The sequence below is a fragment of the Quercus lobata genome, chromosome 5 (assembly GCF_001633185.2).
Source record: "Quercus lobata isolate SW786 chromosome 5, ValleyOak3.0 Primary Assembly, whole genome shotgun sequence".
NCBI lineage: Eukaryota > Viridiplantae > Streptophyta > Magnoliopsida > Fagales > Fagaceae > Quercus > Quercus lobata.
Window position 1 is genome coordinate 73,855,833 of NC_044908.1, and position 22,998 is coordinate 73,878,830.

Sequence of the window (22,998 nt, forward strand, 5' to 3'; positions counted from 1 at the left end):
TTAGGTACAGTACCTTATGTGTTGTTCCTTAGGTTCTCCTCTTAAGATTTAGCCATGTGACTACTTAACTAAAAAATACACTTCCCATGAGAAAAAATCCACATGGCAAAATCTTAAAAATGGAACTTAAGGAATAGTACGTAAGTACTGTACTTAAGTCTTGCTCAAAATTAAAATTCGTAGAGTTCTTTTGTGGGGGCCAGAAGAGTGTGACCAATATGAAGGGCTTTTGTATTGGTTAACAACTTGCATATAAAAAAACTCGCATATGCGATCCAAAGGCCAAATCCTACTCATGCAATGTACTCATTGCTTAGTATGAATCTCTTAGTCCAAGGTTCAGTCCAGAAGGGGTATTATTAAGAAGGAATAAGAATTCTTTTCATTTTTCTTCCATTTCATAATTTTTTATTTATTTATGTTAATATATTAATTAATAGGTTAAATATATTGATTTTTATATATTAATTATAGATAAATGGTGCACAAATTATTTATAAAAAATGAATTTATATAGTTATTTTCATAAAATTTATATTAAAAATAACAATATGAAATTCTTCCTCATCGAAACAAAATCATTGAAAGGTAAAAATAAAAAAATAATAAAAAAGAGAGAGTAAAACATCCAATAAAAAAATATAAAAAATAATTGCAAGCTTAAATTAGTTGAAATAATTATTATTTTTTTTTTTTTGAATTCACTAAATTGATATGTTCATTTTCTTATTATATTAATATGAACAATTTATATTTCTTAAATCCTTTTAGTGACATAATATATGTGTGTGGAACCAACATCGTACTAGTCTAAATTTGTTCCATGTAATTAAACTCAATATTAATAGTGTAAATACATTTGTTTTTATGCACTAATTATTTGTAGGTGGTGCACTTATTAGTTATGTAAAATGAATTATTATTATTATTTTTATTTAATTTATACAATAAACAATTGATTTTGAAAGATGACATTTTTACTTAAAATGAGTTGTTTTGGCAACAATTGAATCAGAGCAAGGAAAAAGATAAAATCAATTTTACTTACATGTAATCAAATTATAAAAGATAATTGTATGCTTAAATTAGTGAAAATAATTAAATATTTTTCAATTCACTTAAACAATAGGTTTATATTCTTGATTATCCTTTTTATCGTAAATAATTCAAGAATCCAAAATGTGATTCCCCATATAGGATTTGACCGAAGAAAATAGCACTCACATGTCATGATTTTTATGGTTTAAAATTTGGATGGAAGGAAAGAATCGCACAACACAAAAACCGAAGAGAATAGTAGGTGCCAATAGGGCTAGAAGCACATTCCTATGAGATCTATTTGGGAAACGATACTGAGTATTTTTTGTTAAATCCAAATTCTGGACTATCCAAATCATCCTGCAGGCCCATTAATGAGATATGTCCAAGTCTCATGTTTATTTTGTCCAAAGGTCCCTTAGTTCATAACTCCCGTCTCGGAAAATCACTCCAAAAAATCACTTTTATTACCTAACTCTTATAAATGAAAATTGGGAAATTATTTTTTTACAACATACAATCTTATCTAATAACTTTTTACAGCATAATCATTTGCTCAATTAACTGGACCTTCCTTCCCAATACGTATCCTATTCCTATTTTATAGAAATTTAGTCTACAATATTAAGTTCACCATTATGCAAAACCTAATGCCAATCTTATATAGTTGTACGTATTCATTGTGGTACAATACTAGAAAAACTAAGCTCATTTACAGAGATTTCATCCATTTGAATAAATTTAGCCACAGAAAATGCAGGGTGTTTTGGTTTAGGAAGGGCTATTGAATCACTTCCTAGAAGTGCTACCACAGTTGACATGGTAAGTCTATCTTGTGGATCTTCTTGCACACACAAAAGTCCGATATGTATGCACTTTACAATTTCTGATGTCGAACATGATTCCATCAAGAAGCTGTCCACGAACTCTAACACTTTATCTTCACACCACAATCTCCATGCCTATCAATTTAGATTTCTAATAGAGTTAAATTTCATATATGCAATCCATATTTTAATGTCTAATTCTAATTCATGGAGAAAAAAAGTTAACATACATATGCAAGGAGTGTTTGAGCATGTTCGGTAAGGTAAAAGCCACTATTCTTTTTCCCACTAATAATCTCAAGCAAGATTACACCAAAGCTGAAGACATCTGACTTCACAGAAAATACTCCTTCCATTGCATATTCTGGAGCCATGTACCCGCTATTTGTATACAAACATTATTATTATTATTATTAAAACCAAAAAGGAGAGAAAGATATAGGAAGAAGCGACTTACTATGTTCCTACAACTCTTTTGGTGTTAGCTATATTTTGGTTTTCAGAAAAGATCCTTGCCATTCCAAAATCTGATATTTTTGCAACCATGTCATGGTCCAACAACACATTGCTAGGCTTCAAGTCCCTGTGAATGATTTTAAGCCTGGAATCCTCATGAAGATATAGAAGTCCTCTAGCAATCCCACTAATAATGTTATAGTAAGTCTTCCAATTAAGTTGTGAGCGCCTTTTTGAATCTGAAATTCAATATTAATGTTAAGTTATGACATCATGAATAAATGTGAATTGTAGAAGTGTACATGAAGTCCAAAATATTAACAAGCTTATGGAACAAAATGTAGGACGAAACAAACCAAAAATAAAAATATCAAGGCTTTTGTTGGGCATGAACTCGTATACAAGCAGTTTTTCCTCTCCCTCTATGCCAAATCCCAATAACCTCACAAGATTCTTGTGCTGAAGTTTTGCAATAAGTATGATCTCATTTTTGAATTCCTCTAAGCCTTGTAATGACTTTGTTGAGAGCCTTTTAACTGCTACTTTCTTCTGGTCAAGTAGCACACCCTGAATGAAATAACCACCAAACAAACAAATTGAGGACAAAGTTGTTAGTCGGTGTGGGAATATCATGGTAGGAAGGCAAACTAGGAGTTTGCAAAGGTTGCATAGGTTTAGACAAGACAAAGATTTTGTAAGTTGCAAGCTATGTAATTGTTCCTCTTATAGTGTTTTTCGATAGGATTGATTTTTTCCTAGTAGTGGTTTTTTCATTTGAAAGGTTTTGTCTTCATTATTCCCGCATTGTTAATCACTAGGGTGTTTAAAGCGTACTTTTCAGCTATGTGCATGGACACGAATGTGAGTACGGGTACGATACAGGTACGAATATGGGGATATGGTAATTTTTGAAAAACAAGGGTATGACATTGTGGGAGTATGGCAATTAATTAATATTTATATTTCGGTATATTTTTTAAATATTTATAGACATAAAATATGTTTATGTCTAGAATTTAAATTAAGTAAGAACAAGAAATAAGTAAATTAACACCCAAAGTAGTACAATAACACCCATAAAATGTTGTTTAAGGTACAAACCAAAAGTTTAAATAGACTACATTTATCATCAAACTAAAAACATAAATAAAAAATAAAAAAATAAAAAACACGTGCTAACTGTATAACGCAGATAAAATCACCAAACCAAACAAAATAAAAAAATAAAAAAAATAAATACCATACCTATACACACAGTAGGCAGAAGATAAGTGTAAACCCAAAGCAAAAAAAAAAAAAAAAAAAAAAAAAAAGAAAAAAAGAAAAAGGAAAGAGAGTCAAATAACACGATACTTGAAGAAGGAAAGAGGGAAACGGCGGAGGGAGAGATGCTTTGGGGTCATCAGAGAAGTTTCGATGGTCGCCAATGTACGCCCTATGACGGCCACCAATCTCAGCACAGAAGCTAAGGAGTGAGGATTGAAGCCTGAAGGTGAAGGAGTGTGTGTGGGCTATGAGGCGTCAGTCACAAAAGATAGAGGCAAGCAAATTCTAAGCTTTCTTTTTCTTTTTCTTTTTAGAATTGTCATGTCCACCATGTCGGAGCCGTGTCGGAATTTTTTTTTAAAAAAAGAGACACCGCTGGACACGGATTTTGGGTGTGTCTTACCTGTACCCGTGTCCACACAGGTACTGGGCCAAAAATGCCATGTCCGTGCAACATAGCTTTTCAGTAAGGAAATGGTGAGATTAACATTGATGATGTGTCCAACGCTTAAATTGGCTCTAGAATAGTTTACTTTGTATAATTTTTAAAAAGCTTTTAAATTTCTAAAAAAACTTACATTTATATGCAATAAATTTTCTATCTATGTTTATTTTGAGTTATAAAAAAACGCAAGAAATGAACTTCGATTATATATACCTTGTAAACTTTTCCGAATCCACCTTCACCAATCTTGTTGTCATCTGAGAATTTATTTGTGGCGGCTTCAATTGTCACAAAATCAAATTGCAAGGATTCTACAGCTGATATTTCACTTGCAGCTAAATATCCAAAAATAAATAAACGTAAGAGAGATAAATTGCAAAGAGCAATATTTGCAGATATGATGAGGTGGGAGTTTATAGATAATCAATATATTCTTTATCATTTTTTGACAAATTACCAACCATCCTAGAAGTTTAACCTACAAATAGAGAGCAATTTACTATTTCTAATTTATATAGTTTTTCAAGTGCCGCTTAACACATCCATAATGAAAGGATTCCTTCACGTATAATTTTGAAAATGCGGAGATTGTGTTATGATCGTATGAACACAAATCCACTTGCATTAGCATACCATGATAATTAAGGAGACCATCAGATTGCTTGGGACTCTCTTCGTTTATAGCATCAGACTTCTTTCTCGCTCTCCTCCGGAGGAAACAGTAGGCCAGAATGACTAGCACCACAGAGGCAGCAATTGTAACAACAATGGCGATAATAATTACCGATGAGATTTTGCCTTTTCCTGCAAAAACAATATCATGTTTTATTGACAACAGGTAATAGTCAGTTACAAGAAGTGCTGCCTAATCAATTAATTACGTCTGATCAGTATAGATGAGAGTGAAAGTACCATTAGAACATCTTGGTTTGGCTGGTATACTCGAGTCTTATATTAGTTACTCACTTTTATTTATATAAGATAAAAATTCTACTTTAGTTTAATCTAAGTGTATATGTGTGTGAAGTTCTCCCCAGAGACTTGAACCCTAATCTTTTGTTGGAAAGCACAATTTTGCATCTCATACAAAACAAATAGCGAAAGCAACATAAAGATCTACTTCATTCATGAGAGATAACATATAACTTTGAATTCTTAAACAAAAAACAGAAAGCATACCTTGATACAGTGAAATTCAAAAACAAGTCTTGAGAAGACCTTCAATCTTCATCCCAATTCCATATAGTGCCCAAGATGAGTGGTTTCTCAATCAGTTTTTAAGTACGTTGATTTTCCTTTTTTGTTAAAGTGTATTCTAAAGATACTACAAAGAAAACTATTTTTTATTCTTTTAATCATATATACCTTTTTAACTGTCTAAGCAATTATTTTATTTAATAACTCTTATTAAATAAACAACCGATTATCTAATTGGGTTAACCTTTTGGGCTAGCCCAATTGGGCTTTAGTGTGTGGCTTAAGATGGAATGGGTTTCGGGCTTATCTATCAACTCTTGACAAGCCCATACTTACCATTAATTATATAACAAGTACCACTATGGAAATATAATTGTATTCTAGGCCTTATTAATAAATTATATTCCAATATTCTAATATGTATAATTTGACCCCTCCATGAAATATCCATTGTGAACAAAGTTATAATAAACTGTCACTTTGCAAACAATAATTTTATTCCTTGAGTCCCTGGTTTAATCTTTTAGTCATTCATATTTATTAAATCTAATTTTATTAAATATTAACTTTAGTAACTTTTTACTAAAGTAGCTGGCTTTGAATAATCAGTTCCTATTAAACTTATCTCAAGGGGATATTTCGTGTCTCTATAGAAAGAGATTATGGATTCCATCTTGAAAATATGTGTTCTCTCAACACTATGTGCGGTTACCCAATATACTAAGGTTTTGACTGTTAAATTAGATCTCACTCTTGATATATCAAAGTAACCTACATTTCATGATCGTGAGATTTATTACTCAGGTAACAGTTGTTAATTGAATAATTAATCTCACAGCGGTTCAGTTCAATGTGTCTTACACACTTAAGACACATCAACACATCAACTAGAAGTCTCTACTTCCATGATCAAGACAAACCATCTTAGTTGACATGTTATAGTTTTTGCAGATGAAACATCCAATTTCATCACCGACTACGAACTACATTTTTTGAGTTTACAAGGAACTAGCGATTTATATCTTCTGTAACTAAATCACATACAATGCATTTCAATAACTATGATAATGTCCAATTAGTTCATTCACAAATAGTCTTATATAATTAAACAATTTAATTATTTATAACACACTAATAAATTGGATTTTTAGGGCATAAATCCTTACATCCTTACCCACCCCATCCCACTCAGTTCTAATTCTAATATTTGTTGAAGTTAGTGAACCTCACACACTAACTCAACGAAAGAGACTCACGCTCACAAAGCACACAAAGTGAAAGAGCATGAAGAGGAAAGAGGTAGAGAACACACTTCATGTCTTTTATTTAAATTCTTTCATTGTTACATACAAATTGATGAAGGTGTAGCTTTATATAGCCTCCATGCACTCTCTTAACCTTCATTATATTTATTGCTTAACATCAAAAATCTCCACCATGTATTTACTTCATAAACTCCCCACATTCATAATTCTCCACATAATTAACTTCAAGAAAGTCTTTCACTTGCATTTATTCAAATATTATTTAATATACAAAAAACTTATAATATTAATGAAAAATTAATTAAACAAGTTTAACATCTACTGTCTCCCGTTAAATTTGTTTTTCTAGTCACCTTAAGTAAGGCTCTTAGCTTGTAAAATACATCATACTTGATTGGTTTGGTGATTATATATGCAACCTGATCATATTACTTCATGAACTCAAGTTGAAGTTCCTTTCTTGTAATACATTCTCGAATAAAATGATGTCTTGTATCATTGTGAGTGCTTGGGTCATGAAAGAATGGATTTTAAGCATGAACTAGTGTTGACTTCTTGTCCTCAAATATCTTTGTAGATTTTTCTTGAGGTATATGCAACTCCTTTAATAAAATTCTAATGCAAATCGTATGACAAACACTAGAAGTACACTTAATCATATTTAGCTTCACAAGTGCAAAATGTCACAATTGGTTGCTTCTTAATAGTCCATGTAAAAACAGAATTACCCATGTAGAATACAAAACCAATAATAATCTTTTTCTCTTCCATATCTCTAGCCCAATTGCTAGCTATCACTATAGCTAGCAAATTTAACTCTTTAGAAAGGTGAATACAATAATCCAAAATCATGGTTTCATTTTGAAATTGTGAATACACACACAACCCGAAGAACTACTAAAATAATTTCCAAGTTGAAAGTCACGACCTAGGAAGCACGGACACTTCATTTAGGGTGTGTACCTGCATTATTCTCGTGTTGTATCAGTCATTTTATGTTATAAATTTTCAGAATTTTTTTGTGTCACACTGTCATACCTGTGTCTGTACTTCCTAGATCATGACTTCAAGTCACAATTATTTCAATTATTTTTTGAGATATGTTTATAATTGTGTAAAACAATTTGTGTGCAATAAGTATTTTTCCTTTTCTTTATATTGTGAGTTTTGGGCTGTACATGTCTCTTTTGTGGTCTGTGTTTTGTACATTGAGTTTTGATAAAATAATACCTTATATTCATCAAATAATAAAACTTAAATAAAACTTATATTCTCCCCTCTCCCCATGTGTGTGTGTTAAAAATACTTAGTATTCTAAAAAAAAAAAATAATAAAACTTAAAGAAAGATTTATAAAGTATGCTATGAAAATTGAATTACCATAAGTAGGATCAAAACAATTAAGTTGCGGTTAGAAAATGTTCCTCACATGCAAATTTGTAACATTAAAATTAACCATTAAGTAATGGATTAAGCATGCTGCACACAAACTGATTTACACAGTTTTACATACGGCTAAAAAAGTAATAATCAAGAATGAAAAGCAGTCAACTAAAATGGGGTGCTCGTGTAGTTTACCTTTTGTACGTTTTTAGACTCCTTAACACAAGTTGTTTAACCTAGTTATTTAGCCAAGTGTCTTAGATAAATTATTCAAATCTAGGTTAACACAAAAATATCATATCATGAAAATAATGCGGAAAAATAAAGAACACCACGATATGATAACCCAGGAAAATCTAACCGTTAAAAAACCTGAGGAGGATTTAATCTAGCTATCCTCAAGGTAAAAAACGATCCACTATGAAAGAATTGAAGTTTTTACAATAGAACTTAGACCACTAACATCTTATTGCTACCTTATGTTGAAAACTTACTACCACAACTACGTGACAGCTCCGAGTCCACAGACTACTTCTTTCCTTGATCTGTAGCAACCACAAGTTCTCCTATTTGTGACTTTGAGAATCCACTCAAAAGTTTAAGATCTTCTTTAAAGTTCTTTATGCAGCAACTGAAGAGATCATCAAGTTCTTGACGTAAATCTTGATCTTGACAATTCTTTGTGTGTGTATCAAGCTAAACACCTCTAGATTTCACAGAAGATTCAACGCACAACTCATCAAAGACATCTAAAACGTAGATAGGGTTTTTCCTTTTATACTTGAAGTAAAATACTTAACCCTACACATCATATGGGCTTGGGCTGAATTGGAATTTCTGCAGAAAATTAAACCTGGACGAGATTTGATTGATCGAGTCTAATTTTTAATCGATCGAGCCTTGCAGATTTTGATCAATAAATCCTGCAACCACTTGATTCCAATTTTACATAAAATCACACTTTGAGCAAGCCTAAATCTAGACTCTAAGTTTTGATCATGGTTTGCCAACATAATACATATTGAAGTTCTAATACATTAGTTCCTAAAGTCTTACAACCAAACACCTTTTGGTCCATTGACGGAATTTGGAGGTGGAGGTAGGGGCGCTGTTGCAACCATCTGGTAGAATGGGTACAATTTGTACCTAATATTGCAATTGGGAAAATAAATTCTGCCCCCTTGCTTTCCACTACAACACCAAGGAACAAGATTTATAGCATCTAGAGGACAACTATAGCAATCGGCGCCGGATAGGTCCGGTGTACACTATAAAAGGTTGTACAGTGTTTGTGACGTAGATATATTCATTTGCTTTGTTCCACACTTCATAGCACCGGTTGGAACGTCCAAGATTTCCCTTGCAAACTCAGTAAAAAACGCAATCATCGAACACTTGTTGGTTAGCTCTTTCACAACTACTTCCATGCATTCTCGGAGGTGTTTTGGCCCTTGGTGGTGGCGTAGAATTCGAGGTTGGCGTTGGAGGAGAAAGAAGAAAGGAGGGAGTTGAGATTGGATTGGTAGATGCTATTGGGGCTGAAAGTGGTGTTTTCACATACGGTGTTGAGAAGAACTGGGTCAGCAGCATGAGCGGTTAAGCTAAGGAAGCTAAGCATGGAAAGAAAGACTATGGAAAGAGAGAAGGGATTGAAGGAAGTCATTTTGATCAATCAATCTCTTTCTCTCCTCAATTATGTAAATAATTTCTGAAAGATTTCAGATTCAGATATTTTTAGACTTTAAGGGCCTATTTGTTACTATTGTTAAAACAACAGTTTTCAGTGTTTAAACAACATTACACGTATTTTTACACACTTTTTCACCTACTCGTATTTTCAAAAAATACGAATAACGTTACTAAAAATTTCTTACCAAACGCCCCAAACTTCCAAGGATACGAAGTGGAAATTTGCAAATGTCTATTAGCATGAGAAGGCTGCTTCAAGCAAGTGACAAGCCAATAAGTCAAAAAGGCAACTTTAATAAATGAAGTAACTATTAGGGATGACTGCCTTGGTACTACTTTTTGTATAAACGATAGCATTTACACCGAAGGTTTGAAATTTGCTAAGAAAAATTTGCTTAGTATAATTTTACGAAAAATTTGTTAAATAGCACTTATCAAACTGAAATTTCTTCATTTCATTTCGCGACTTGAATGGGATTGCATCTACTCACGAATTTGCCAAACACTATGTTTTTCAACACAAATTTTTTTTTTGGCTTTATGAGAAAAACCTTCCAAACAAGAGTGACAAAAATCACTTCCAAAAACAAATAAAACACTCAAAAATCTTTTTGGTTTGATCAATGAGCAATTGAGCATACACACATTACATTTAAACACGTACAATCACACAAATGAAAATAGATATTCATTGAACATTAGACTTCTGTGTTATGTGTGAGTATTAAGTATGAATTAGTCCATAGTCTAGCATGAAAGTTCAATGATCAATTCAATCAAGTCATACACAACTTACACAAAGTCAAGAGACCTATCTCATGAATAGAAATGAACGTGTATGACTTTTCACCAAAGTGTTTACATTGATTGAAAGTTTTTCATTTGGCTTCCATTTTTCATACTTTGATCAATACAACTCAATTTTTGAGTATCGACGCCGTGAAAATTTTTATATTTCTTTGAAGGATAAGCCTTTGGCTTTGGCATCATACATTTTGAATACATTTTTAAGTCAATGCATGTATCAAGATCAATTAAGACTATTGGCTAAACATTCATGACAAGCTTGAAGATCTATTTACAACAATCAAACATAGATTTCTAGATTTCACTCATATTCAATATACGTGCATACATAACCATCTAAGCTCGTAAACAAACTACGTCATTAGTACAAATGTACTAGGCCAAACTCAACATGTGATACGACACAACACAAGCAATCAAACTTTTTGGATTTTATACTTTTTATATGATTTTGGATTTTTTACTCACACAAAACGAAAACATTAAAGTAAGATCAACAACAAACAGACTTTTAAATAAAAAGCTATTAAATGAAACATGCTAGAGGGGTAGCATGACAACTAAAAGAAGATGCACATGAGAGCACGCATGAAACTATGTCCCTAAAACATTGGAAATATTAATGCATGGACATGGTAGAGTAATCATTTATGAGTACTCTTCTTCACCCACATTGCACGAGTGTTTTGGGTGAGAACCTTAATAGGAGGGGTCCATGTAACATAATGCTCAAACTTCAGGGTAAAGCTAGCTAGGCACGATGAAATGCTATTGACCATCTCCATGACATCCTCTATAAGGTGTCCACCATTTTCTTCCTTGGCTTGCTTTCCTCTTGGCTTCCCCTTTTCATTTCCTTGAGCGCTTTGAAGATCGGATCTTTTAAGAGCATGAAGCTTGAAGTAATTTGGTCTTGTATGACCATGAATGCCACAATGACGGCAGAAATGTTTCACTTGAGATCCCCTTTGATTCTTAAGCAATGACTTCCCTTTTGCCTTAGAATTTGCCACAATGGCCTTCTTTTCAACAATTGGACTCTCAACCTTGGGCTTCTCCACAACCTTTGCCAATACAAACTTCATCTCCCTTTTTGGTTCAGCACTTGAACTTCCTTCACCGATATAACCCGATCCGGTCTTGTTCGAAAAGGACTTTTGAGATGTGAGCACGTTGTCAAGCTTCTTGGTTGTAAGGCGCTCAACCTTTGCATTTTCTTGGATCACCTTTAGTTCAAGAAATTTGATCTTTGAATAAGCATTCAACAACTTTTCTTTCAAATTCTCAACCTCACATTTGGCATCTTTAAGTTACACAAGAGTGGATTTATGGTCTTCTTCAACTCTTTTCATCTTTTTAGCCACACTCTTTGCCACTTTGGCATACTTGTCACAATCCTCAAGCAATGCATCGTATACAACTTGAAGCTTTCTATCACCTTCATCAAGGTATACTTATTCATCATCAATAGCTTCAACTTCTTCAACATCGGTGTGCTCATTGAGTTCCTCATTCAATTCTTCTAATTCTCCCTTTATGTCTACCGAGGTAATCGCCATAAAGGCAGAATAATTACTATCACCATCACAGCTATCTTTCGAATCTGAACTTGAGCTCTCAGAATCTCTAAGGGTGGTTGTTAACTCCTTATCCTTCCCTCTTAAATAGTTTGGGCATTCCCTCATTAAATGTCCCTGCCCATTGCATTCATTGCAAACGATTCCTTGAGATGGTGATGACTCTAGCATCCTTCTTCTTGAAATCTTTCTTGTCATTCTTGAAGGATGAAGATTTCCCCTTGCCAAACGACTTCCCATTATTCTTCATTTTCAGAAATTTCCAAAAATTCTTTGCAAGATAAGCCACATTTTTCTCTACATCATCCACATCCAAGGACTCATTGGCTCTCTCATTTATTGTCTTAAGAGCAAGGGACTTGCTACTTTTGTGAGATGGTAGCCCAAGCTCATAAGTTTGAAGTGAGCCAACAAGTTCCTGAATATTGATGGTATCCAAGTATTTGCTCTCTTCAATAGCGGTGACTTTGGCCTGGAAGCTTTGGGTAAAGACCTTAGGACTTTCTTCACAACTTTGGTATCCTCTATCTTCTCTTTGAGATAAGCTTGGCATTGACAATGTCATTGAGTCTACCATAAAATGAGTCAAACAACTCGTCCTCACTCATCTTCACTTCCTCGAATCGAGTAGTGAGAATTTATAGCTTTGTGTCCTTGACCTTCTTAGTACCCTCATAGATAGTCTTAAGGATCTTCCATGCTTCTTAGGGGGTCTTCACATGAGATATTCTATGAAATTCATTAGTAGAAACACCATAGAAAATAGCATTAATGGCTTTGCTATTTGCATTAGCCAAAGTAATAGCGGAACTTATCCCATTCGGCCTTGGGTTTTTCTAGTCTAACCCATCCAATCTCAACCGAGTCCCACACATTGTCATCGATAGCACATAAGAAAGCACGCATACGTACTTTCCAAAATGCATAGTTGTTCCTATCGAAGAAAGGAGGTGCGTTAAGGAATTGTCAATCCATCTCAAACGGGGCCTAGGATCACACAAAGATAATCAAATCTAAATATGTGTACCCGCTCTAATACCAATTAAAATCTCAATAGGAAACTAGTATTGCTTGTTTAGACCCCCAATTTTAAACTTACAACTAAATTGCCTTTACTCTATTTATCTAAGTACAGAACAAAAGTAAATGAAACGCAATAAAGCGGAACTACTCTAGTGAATAAACATAGGCAGTAAACGATAAATGTAAAGCATAAAGAGTAAGGGATGAGAGAGGCAAACACAAGATAACATTGAAGAGGAAACCGAAGAACTCGGCGAAAAACCTCTCCGCAGCCCTTCAAGCCGAAATGATCCACTAGTGAATAAAGTTGGAGTTCAAGGATATCAAATAGACCCTCCAAGCCTAATCTACCCACTGTACTTGAACCCTTTGAGTTCCAGCTTCCAACGGACTTCACCGAGCCTTATCTTCACTAGTTATCTGAATCCCACAATTAGCTCCAAATTACATCCGCCAATCAATGGCTTCTTCCAATGCTTCCCACACTCACCAAAACTTCTCTCAAAACTTAGATTGGTTGAGGTAAATGTTTGGGCTAAGAACCTCACAAGGATTTGTAATTGGAGAGGTAGAAGTAGAGGAAAACTAAGAGAAATTGTGTAGATGATTGTGGGTTTACAATCTCTAACTCTCAAGTGTATTGCTAGGGTTTTCTCTCTGAAAGTCACCTTTTAATTTTGTGGGTAATGTGGGCTTATATAGCGTGTGTAAAGAAATGAGGAAAGCACTCTTTAAAATCATCCAGAAAAAGAGTCTTGTGAGACACTCGTGGGTTGGCCAAGTCGCAAAGTGACTCGCAAAATACAACCTGGCAAAAGACTGTTCAGATTCTAGCATGTGCTTCTCACGTGGCCTTTCACGGGTTGTTCACTCACGAGATAGTCGCGAGCTAGTCATGAACTTCACTTTTCTTCACAATTCTTCGCCAACTCACACTCAACCCTTACAATAAATCCCATAAACATATAGGGAAAAGATTGACATGATACAATCAAATTTGACACGGAATTAAAGCCAACAAAAAATAGTTGAAAATCACAACTTTGCAAATGCCATCCATCCTAGCCCATCCCTTATTGAATCCCTCCTCTCTGCTCTCTCATAAGCCAAATCCCAATCCATCCATGCCTTAAACTCTGTTTTCATCACCATCCCAAAACCTTGAGACTCAAAAAGAAAAACTCTAGTTGTCTCTGTGAGGGAAGGAGAAGAAGAAATTGGAGGTACCACCAATCAAAGAGGGAGACACCAACAAAGATATAGAGGTCCTTCTTACTCTCATCGCATTTACTTGATGTGTAATTCGTCGCTATCATAGTTGGGTCAAACCTTCGCATCTTCAATCTTCACTAAGTTAAAAACATTTTCTTCCCATTTTGAATTTGGTTTATCCAACCTTCATTTGGATTCGTTGCATGGGTTAACTCGGTTTATGCTTTTAGCAACGACGGATTTGGGGTCGATCTAGGGATTGTGTCACTGGATTACTTCTCAGCTCCACATGACATGTTGTTGAGAGGAATAAAGGTGAAGGAAGAAGAGGCAGAAAGGATAGGAATTATGGATCAGTTCTTAAGAGAGAGAGAGAGAGAGAGAGAGAGAGAGAGAGAGAGAGAGTGTGTGTGTGTGTGTGTATGTGCGCGTGCAAACTAAATATTGATATTTTTACTATTGGCAATGAATAGTACAACAACAATAAAAACAAAATACAAGGACTTGTTCCTAGGACTGTGCACCACTTGACCGTAACCACACTGAAAGCTTAATTAGTGTAGAAACACTATAGCTTGTTTAGACCCCCAATTTTAAATTACGATTTAATTGCTTTTACTTTAATTTATTTAAGTGTGGAACAAAAGTAAATGAAGAGTAATAAACCGGTAACACTACTCTAAGCCATAAGCAAGTACAATATGCAATAAATGTAAAGCTTAAAGATTAGGGAAGAGAGATGCAAACACAAGATAACACCGAGACATGTTATCGAAAAGGAAACTAAAGTACTCGGCGAAAAACCTCTCTGTGGCCCTTTAAGCCAAAATTAGATCCATTAGTGAATAAGTTGGAGTACACGAATATCAAAAAGACCCTCCAAACCTAATCTATCCAATGTACTTGAGCCCTCCAAGATCCTACTACCAACGGACTTCTCGGAGTCTTGTCTTCACTAGTTATCCGGATCCCGTAATTCTGCCTGATTGCATCTGCCACTCAATGACTTCTTCCAATGCTTCCCAGAGGCACCAAAACTTCTTTCAACACTCAGAATGGGTGAGGCAAGTATTTGGGCTAAGAACCTCTCAAGGATATGACGATGGAGAGGTAGGAGTGGAGGAAAACCAAGAGAATTTGTGTAGATAATTGTGGGTATGACAATCTCTAACTCTTAAGTTTTTTGCTAGGGTTTTCTCTCTGGAAAAAGACTCCTTACAATTTTGAGGGTAATGAAGGTATATATAGCGTGTGTAAAGAATTTAGGAAAGCACTCTTTATTTTTTGCCAAATAGAGAGTTTCACAGACACATTGCGAGATGGCCTTTCTCGTGAAGTTCTCGCGAAATGACAGGCTGGCATGACTCTTCAACTTCTTATCATGTGCTTCGAAGCTACTAACTCACTGTCCACCAGACAACTGGTCACTGATAAGTCATTCTCACTCTCTGTCTCTATTTTGTCTCTCTAAGTGGCACCCACAAAGTGCTGATTTTTTTTTCCTTTCATAGGATTTTGATTTGAGGGAGACGGAGAGAGTTGTCACTCTTCAATCCTTCCCCAAAAGTAGAGGTAATCACTATTTACTAATTACCATTATATTTTTATTTTATATTTTTTAAGGATTTTGAATTTGAGCTACTGCCTAAGTGCATAACTGATTATTGGACATTTGATTTTGTTTGTTTTGTTTTGTTTTGTGTGTGTGTTTTTTTTAATAGATGGACAATTGGACATTGAACAGGTTGCTTGCTAAATAATTAGAGTTTGAGCCTGTTTGTGTATTTTGACAACTTACTTTGACAATTTGCTAAAAAAAAATAAAAGTTTGTATTTGCTAGAAGTCTTGACTAGGTTGATGTATTGGCTTGGAAACCCAGTTTTTCTTTAAAAAATAAAAATAGTTTTTTTAATATTTCAAACCAACCAAACCGATTAAACCAATCACAAAAAACCACACTGTTATAGGTCAGAAAACCAACTCTAGGCAATGTGCATTGGTTCCAATTATGAAAAGACCGATCTTTATCAGTTCAGTAATAAATTTGGAAAAAACCGCACCAACTGAACTGGGCACACCCCTACTTGTTCCTAATATGAAGGGATACTGTGACACAACAACCCAACATGCTAGGAACTCATTCACAATTGAACAACAATCCTAACGTTAGAATAGAGATCTTCCCAAAGAAGAAAATAATTACAAACACCTAAAACAGAGGACACTAATAACAAACACCTAAAACAATGGACTCCAATCCACGTCCAAGTACTACAATTTACTGAGATATCACTTGCCCAAAGTGAAACTTAACTGAAATCTCACATGCTTGACAGGAAAATCACATACGAAGATCCATTGAAACCCCCACTGAAAACCCACTTGCTTAACAGAAAAGTCACATACCAAGACCCATTGATCTTTCCTTTGAAATCCACAGCCAAAGAATCTATGAGAAAACCCAAATAACTCATACAATCTCACTGAAATTGAACCCATAACCCAAACAAAACAAACATCAATAATATAGAGTCATGGCCGAAATACAAAGAAAGAGAGAGGCGGACTGGCATTAGTGGGCTGGAAGGAGAGAGACAAGAGACCAAAAGAGCAGGAGAGTAGAGAGCCAAAAGGGAGATGAGAGCAAATGGAAATGATGAATAATGGAGGAAAATGATTGTAGAGAAAAATATCACTATGTTTTTCAGTCCGCCAAGAAGAGTCGTTGGCTCTCACTAAGTTTCATTAAATCAAGGTTTGGTTGATTGAGCAGACGCTTTTCAGTGAGTGCGTCCCAACAATTTTCACCAAAATATCACAAATTTCATTGTATTCGTTTTCATTAAATCTGAAAACGCCTAAAAAATGTATTATTCAAATCTACTTTTAAGATACAAAAAAATGAAAATTGAATGCAAATTTTAAATCAAATAAGTTAGTTTTTTTTTTTTTTTTTTTTTTTTTTTTTTTTTTTTTTGTGCAGTGGGATCCACGGAAAATGAAAACGAAAAATGTTACTTTTTTTCAGCTAATAAAACAACTTTTTAGCCATCCTATCCTGATGTAAGCTATGGAGGAGGAAAGAGAAAGACCACAAATTTAAAAACATAGACTGAATAAGCTCTAAAAGCCAGTCTCTTCATTTTTATTTCTTATTTAAAATTAAAAATATCTCTTTTCTATTAATAAAATTTAATTTGAATTATAAAATGAATATATAGGTTATAAATATTTAGCATTAAATGTTTATGAACTAAATTTGTGTATGTTGCCAAATCGAGAACAAAAACATCTCTAGTATAAGATATTTATGTCTTAGAATAGTGTTAGATATTACTCAAGTTAATATAAGTAAAGATTCAAGAACATACAAGCTGCCAAAAGAGAAATTTAGAAATTGTCTTGCTCAACTGATCGAGAGAATAGATTCGACTAATCGAACTGCGAATTCTGGAGAATTTAAATCAAGCCCAAAAGCTCGCAAAACGTCTAGGGTTTGAGTCCAGCATTGCTATGTATAAAAGTATAACTCTAATACACGTTTTTCAAGCCTTACGAGTTACTCCTATGAGATCTGTGAGGTTCTATAACCTTTTAATTCAACAAGCATCTACTAGAAAGAAGATCCAAATACAAGTACCAATGGAGATAAGTTACTGCTACAAGATCAACTACTGCTAATAATCTAAAGGTTTGAGTGAGATCTCAAAGTCACAAACTAAAGTGTTTTAGTGCAACAAATTCAGAATACAAGAGTCCGTGGATTCGGAGCTGTGCATGGCCATGTGAGTAAGTACTACAAGAGGTAGCATTAGATTTTGAATTAAATCTATTGTAAACACTTCCATTCTATTTAGTGAATTTTTTTCCTTGAGGATTGTTTAAATTAAATCCTCCCTAGGTTTTTTACCTTGAAACTGGACAATTTCATTGGTTTTCCTAGGTCATTATATCACCTGTGTTCCTTTAATTTTCCATTATATGATATAATTGGTGTGTATTTAACCTAGATTTGATTAATAAACCTAAGTAACAACTTGGTTAATGAAAACTCAAATAGTGTTAAAATACTATATCTTTTTTAGACCCCTAATTCTTAATTATGGCTCGATTAATTTTAATCTAAACAAGCTTGATGCAGAATATATGTGAATAAATTGGAGTACAAGGATACCAAAAAGACCCTCCAAGCCTAATCTATCCAAAGTACTTGAGCTCTCCAAACTCTAGTTACCAATGGACTTTTCGGAGTCTTGTCTTCACTAGCTTCCCAAATCCCGCAATACCGCCCGATTGCATCTGCCAAGCCTCACCAACTTATTTTGGCAAATACCCAATGCTTCCCCAGCTTCAAATCACTCTCTACACTCTGAATAGGTGTGGGTTGTGTTTGAGTACAAATCTCATCTCAATGTTTAACAATAGGAAAGGGAAGGAAAAGAGACTACAAAGATTTATTTCTTGAGGATAAGCAACTCTCTCTAACAAGGTGGGTGTGTTGTAGAAAACCCTTTTCTAGGGTTTTCTTCTGAATAGCCTCCTTACAATTTTGTGGATAATGAAGGTATATATAGTATGGGTGAAGGATATAAGAGTCATACTCAAAATCATCCTGGCAGAGAGTTTCGCGGGTTACTCGCAAGTTGGCAAAGTCACGAAGTGACTCACGAAATACAGCCTAGTAAAAGATTGTTTAGATTCCAGCATGTGCTTCTCACGTGATCTTTTCGCGAGTTGTTAACTCACAAGTCAGTCACGAGCAAGTTGTGAGCTTCATTGTCTTGAGCAATCTTCACCAACTTAATACTAAACTCATTACGAATAAATCTCACAAAATACAAGTAAATAACTTAATGCAATTACAACACTTTTTTTGTTATAAAATAAAGTCAACATAAATTTTATGTGAAAAACCATAACAGTTAATATATTAGATTAAACAATTTGAGTATGCAGGAGTCTAAATATCCAATAGAATTTCTTTCAAATATTGACAAATACATACCTTTTCGTGTGGTGACTATATTTGGAGGCGGAGGAGCAACAAGCACTGATTCTGGAGCTGATGACGGTGTGGATTGTACCCTGTAAAACGGATATATTTCATACCTAATATAGCAACTAGGATTCAGAACATTACCCCCTTGCTTTCCCGCACAACAACTTAGCAAATATGATATGAGATTCACAAAACACCTACTGCAATCAGAGCTGGATAGCAGAGGGTCGCATTGGACGAGGCTATATGTGGTTTGTAATTCCGAAAAATTGGCTTCTTTTGTTGCAAATTTTTTTGAACCGGGGGGGGCAGTTGATGCTTTGACCCCTATTTCATTCATTGAAGCTCCAAGTAGCAGGAAGAAGCGATCTTGCTCTGTTGTATTCTGAATGTTATACAATGAAACGCTGGGATGTTCGTCCATGGTGGAGAAGAATGACTTGTTTGAGTAGCGTAACACGCATTCACTGTACCATATCACGGCCACTTTTTCTACGGGGCAGTACTGCTCAACTTCTTTGATTGCTGTTGACACACAGTCTTGGCATTCATCGGTTGTGAGGTCTCCACGGCAGAAGAAGAGGCCGTAGACTGTGGTCTCTGGCGTTTGGCCAACGGTGGTGTTGTAGAAACCACTTTCACGCATGGAATTTGAGGAAAGGGAAGAGAGGAGGTGGTTGAAGTTGGACTGGTAGGTGCTATTGGGGGTGAAAGTGGTTTCGTTTGAACAGAAATGGTAGCGGTATTCTGGGGCTGCTTCAATGTTTAGGCTTAGGAAGCTGAGTAAGGACAGGGTTAGTGGGAACCTGGAGACATTGAAAGAAGGCATCCCCATGGTCGTTTGATCAGTCTTGTGCTTATTCTTCAAGATGCAAGACAAGGAAAAGGCCTAGTTAAGAAAAAAAATTGTTCTTCCTTTCTTGATTTTTTCTTGGAAAATTTGGTATATAATAAGATAAACTGATAAAGGTCATTATCTCCACTCCAATCAACAAAGGCAAGCCATTTGCGTGTGGACTTTTCATCGGAGACTTCATTTTCTAAATTTTTGTGATTCGTGAATAAAAAAACTTACTGTTTATGTGAAAGTGACTTTCAAATTAAAAAAAAAAAAAGAATGTGAAAGTGAATTTTTCGAAATTATTAGTGGTAAACTATTTTTCGAAATTATTAGTATTTTACTACTGTTTGAGAAATATCTAGTAATGTACCACTTTTTTAAAACTCAAGTTTTAGACACTCGAGTTTGGCATAGAACTCGAGTTAAACTATTTTTTGAAATTATTAGTGTTTTACTACTATTTGAGAAATATCTAGTAATGTACCACGTTTTTAAAACTCGAGTTTTAGACACTCGAGTTTGGCATAGAACTCAACCCACGTTTCCGGTGCCCACTCTTTTAATATTTGGCTTATAGATTTCCGGTGGATCTTAAATTGATGAGAGACACGGCCAAAATTGAAAGCAAGTGAAGCATTAAAAGCATTTGTGGTGCACAATAATTCGCTTAATTAGACCTCAAATAAAGTAATCAGGATATTGCAAAAGACAAATCCATCCAAAATATGCCAAGAATTGTAGATGGCAGGAGCAGTTGGATTGGAGACCCACACCTTTACCCTGACTCTCAATTGACAAAGCTAACCAAATTTAGTCAAATGACTTGAATCATTATTCACTGTGAAAAAGTGAGGAAGCCAAAGATGGACCTGTAGGAACTGATAGATTTGAGGGACAAATAGCAATTACTAGAGGAAGAGGAGCTTTATTCTGCTCTTGCATAAATTTTTGCGGTTTGCGATAAATAGAGATATCATGGCCCTTGGCACGACAAAACTCGTAGTGAGTACCTTTCGAAGATTGAGAAGAGGGACGCCTAAAGGTTAATCATGGAGGGGCAGTGATTGCAGCAATGGAAAGCTGTGGGGGAAGAGAGGGTGTAGCCAACACATAGTCAAAGGATGACATGTGATAAGCAGGTCGACGATTCTCCTCGGAAATGAGCTCCTTGACTATAGCATTAAGAGAAGGAGTAGGAGATCGGCTAAGTAGAGAAACATTAGTAGGCTCAAAATCCTCATGTAAACCCATCATGAAATGCATAAATTGACGATCCCGATATTTGGCAAAAAGCTCAATGTCCTTAGGATACCGTAATGGAGGATCTGCAGTAGAAAGTTGTTCCCACATAGAAGAAGTTTGAGAATAATAATCAAAAATAGACTGACCTATCTCTTGGCGTATTTGATAAAGCTTTGATCCAATGTGAAACTCTAGGCTTGAATCATTAGTGTAATTGTTGCGATTGGACAGAAATATCCAACTAGCCGCAATAGTACCAAGACGACGAAGAAGACTATGAATGGAAGCTACAAATGTATTGATAAACCAAGAAAAGACCTTACTCTGAATACTTCCCATTCCTCTAGGTGTGCTTCATAATCATCCTCTGCAACAGTAGTTTTAGAGGCATCGGCATCAGTTGCAGCTTTGGACTTAGGTATTGGCACTGGCTTGGGAATCGAACCAATTACGTAATGCCATAGTTTGCAACTCTTGAGAAAGATAGTCATATTCAGAGATCATGCATGATAGGTAGTAGGACCATCTAGGATAACGATGATAGGATGTACAATGTCTCATTTGTTTTCTTGAGCCAAAATGAAGAAAATGACCAAAAAGAAGGATTTAGGGACCTTAAATGAAGAAACGGAACCCAAAAATGGAATCTATGCAAAAAAAGCTGAGCAAGATAGGCCTTATTGAAATTTTTTGACTTTGGTAAAAAAGTCAACACAAAAGTCAACGGTCTACAACGCTGGTTATCAGCCAGAAGTTAACAGTAAATGGTAAAAGTCAACGGATGACATGTGCTGACATAGTCAGATGACGCAATACGCTGACGTGGCAGGATGACATCACCCTAGGACTGACGTGGCTTCACAAGGACTGAATTAGGCGCGTGGGGCGCGTGGTAGAGCGTGAAGTGCATGGTGGTGCAACACTGGCGTGTGGAGGCACGTGAGAGGTACTGGAGGCGCATGGTGGCACATGAGGCACATGTTTGACTTTGCAGAAACTTCTGGCGGCGCATGTTGGAGCGTGACAAACTCAGACCAGGATGTTTTTGGCTGGGTTTTGCTCGGGATAGTCTGATCTATCAATTGTGGTCGTGGTTCAACAATTTAATGAGAGAACAAACTGGATCTGAGGATTGCAATGGCTTGACGGTAGTGACTTGCTTTTGACAGTGGTTATTGGATGAAGGCAAGGGTAGCAGAAGAACGCTAGAGATGACCACAAATACCAGAAAGTCAGAGCAATGACTCTGATACCATGTTAAGGATATAAAGTAATAGAGAGAAAGACTGAACAGTCTGTATATTGATGTATATTCTGTGTGAAAAACACTGTACAATAGAGAGCCTTATATAGGCTAGGTATGTGTGAAGTACAAGTAATATGAGTATACTACAAGTACAGTATACTGGGCTAAACCCAATGGGCTAGACTAAATTAAGCTATATATTAACAAATAGTACCAAAAAGTGCAATAAAACCCATGAATAGTAGCAAAAATAAGTTGAATAATAAAAAAAAAAACTGGCTTTTTAAGCAATTCCAAATGCACAGTAAATTGACTTCAAGAACCAAGCTAATCAATTTACGTAAAGTCTTGAACCAAATTGACATTAGCCCAAATCTTAATTATGTTAATAAAGTTTAACTTTTTTTTTTTTTTTGGGTAATCCCTTCTAGAAAGGAATAAGGACATATAAATTATTAAAAGTTTGACTTGCATCATGGCCTAAG

The 22,998-nt window shown here is 35.1% G+C and overlaps 1 protein-coding gene across 1 annotated transcript; it reads right to left on the minus strand.

Moving 5' to 3' along the window:
* Window positions 1-1,674: 1,674 nt before the first annotated feature.
* LOC115991619 (cysteine-rich receptor-like protein kinase 25) lies at window positions 1,675-20,086 on the minus strand. Its single transcript, XM_031115437.1, has 7 exons — window positions 19,191-20,086; window positions 4,666-4,836; window positions 4,246-4,367; window positions 2,678-2,888; window positions 2,323-2,560; window positions 2,096-2,246; window positions 1,675-2,000 (listed from the first exon to the last, which is right to left on the minus strand). Exons 1-7 carry the CDS (start codon window positions 20,017-20,019, stop codon window positions 1,716-1,718), a joined length of 2,007 nt encoding a protein of 668 aa, XP_030971297.1. The 5' UTR covers window positions 20,020-20,086; the 3' UTR covers window positions 1,675-1,715.
* Between the last annotated feature and the right edge of the window lie 2,912 nt (window positions 20,087-22,998).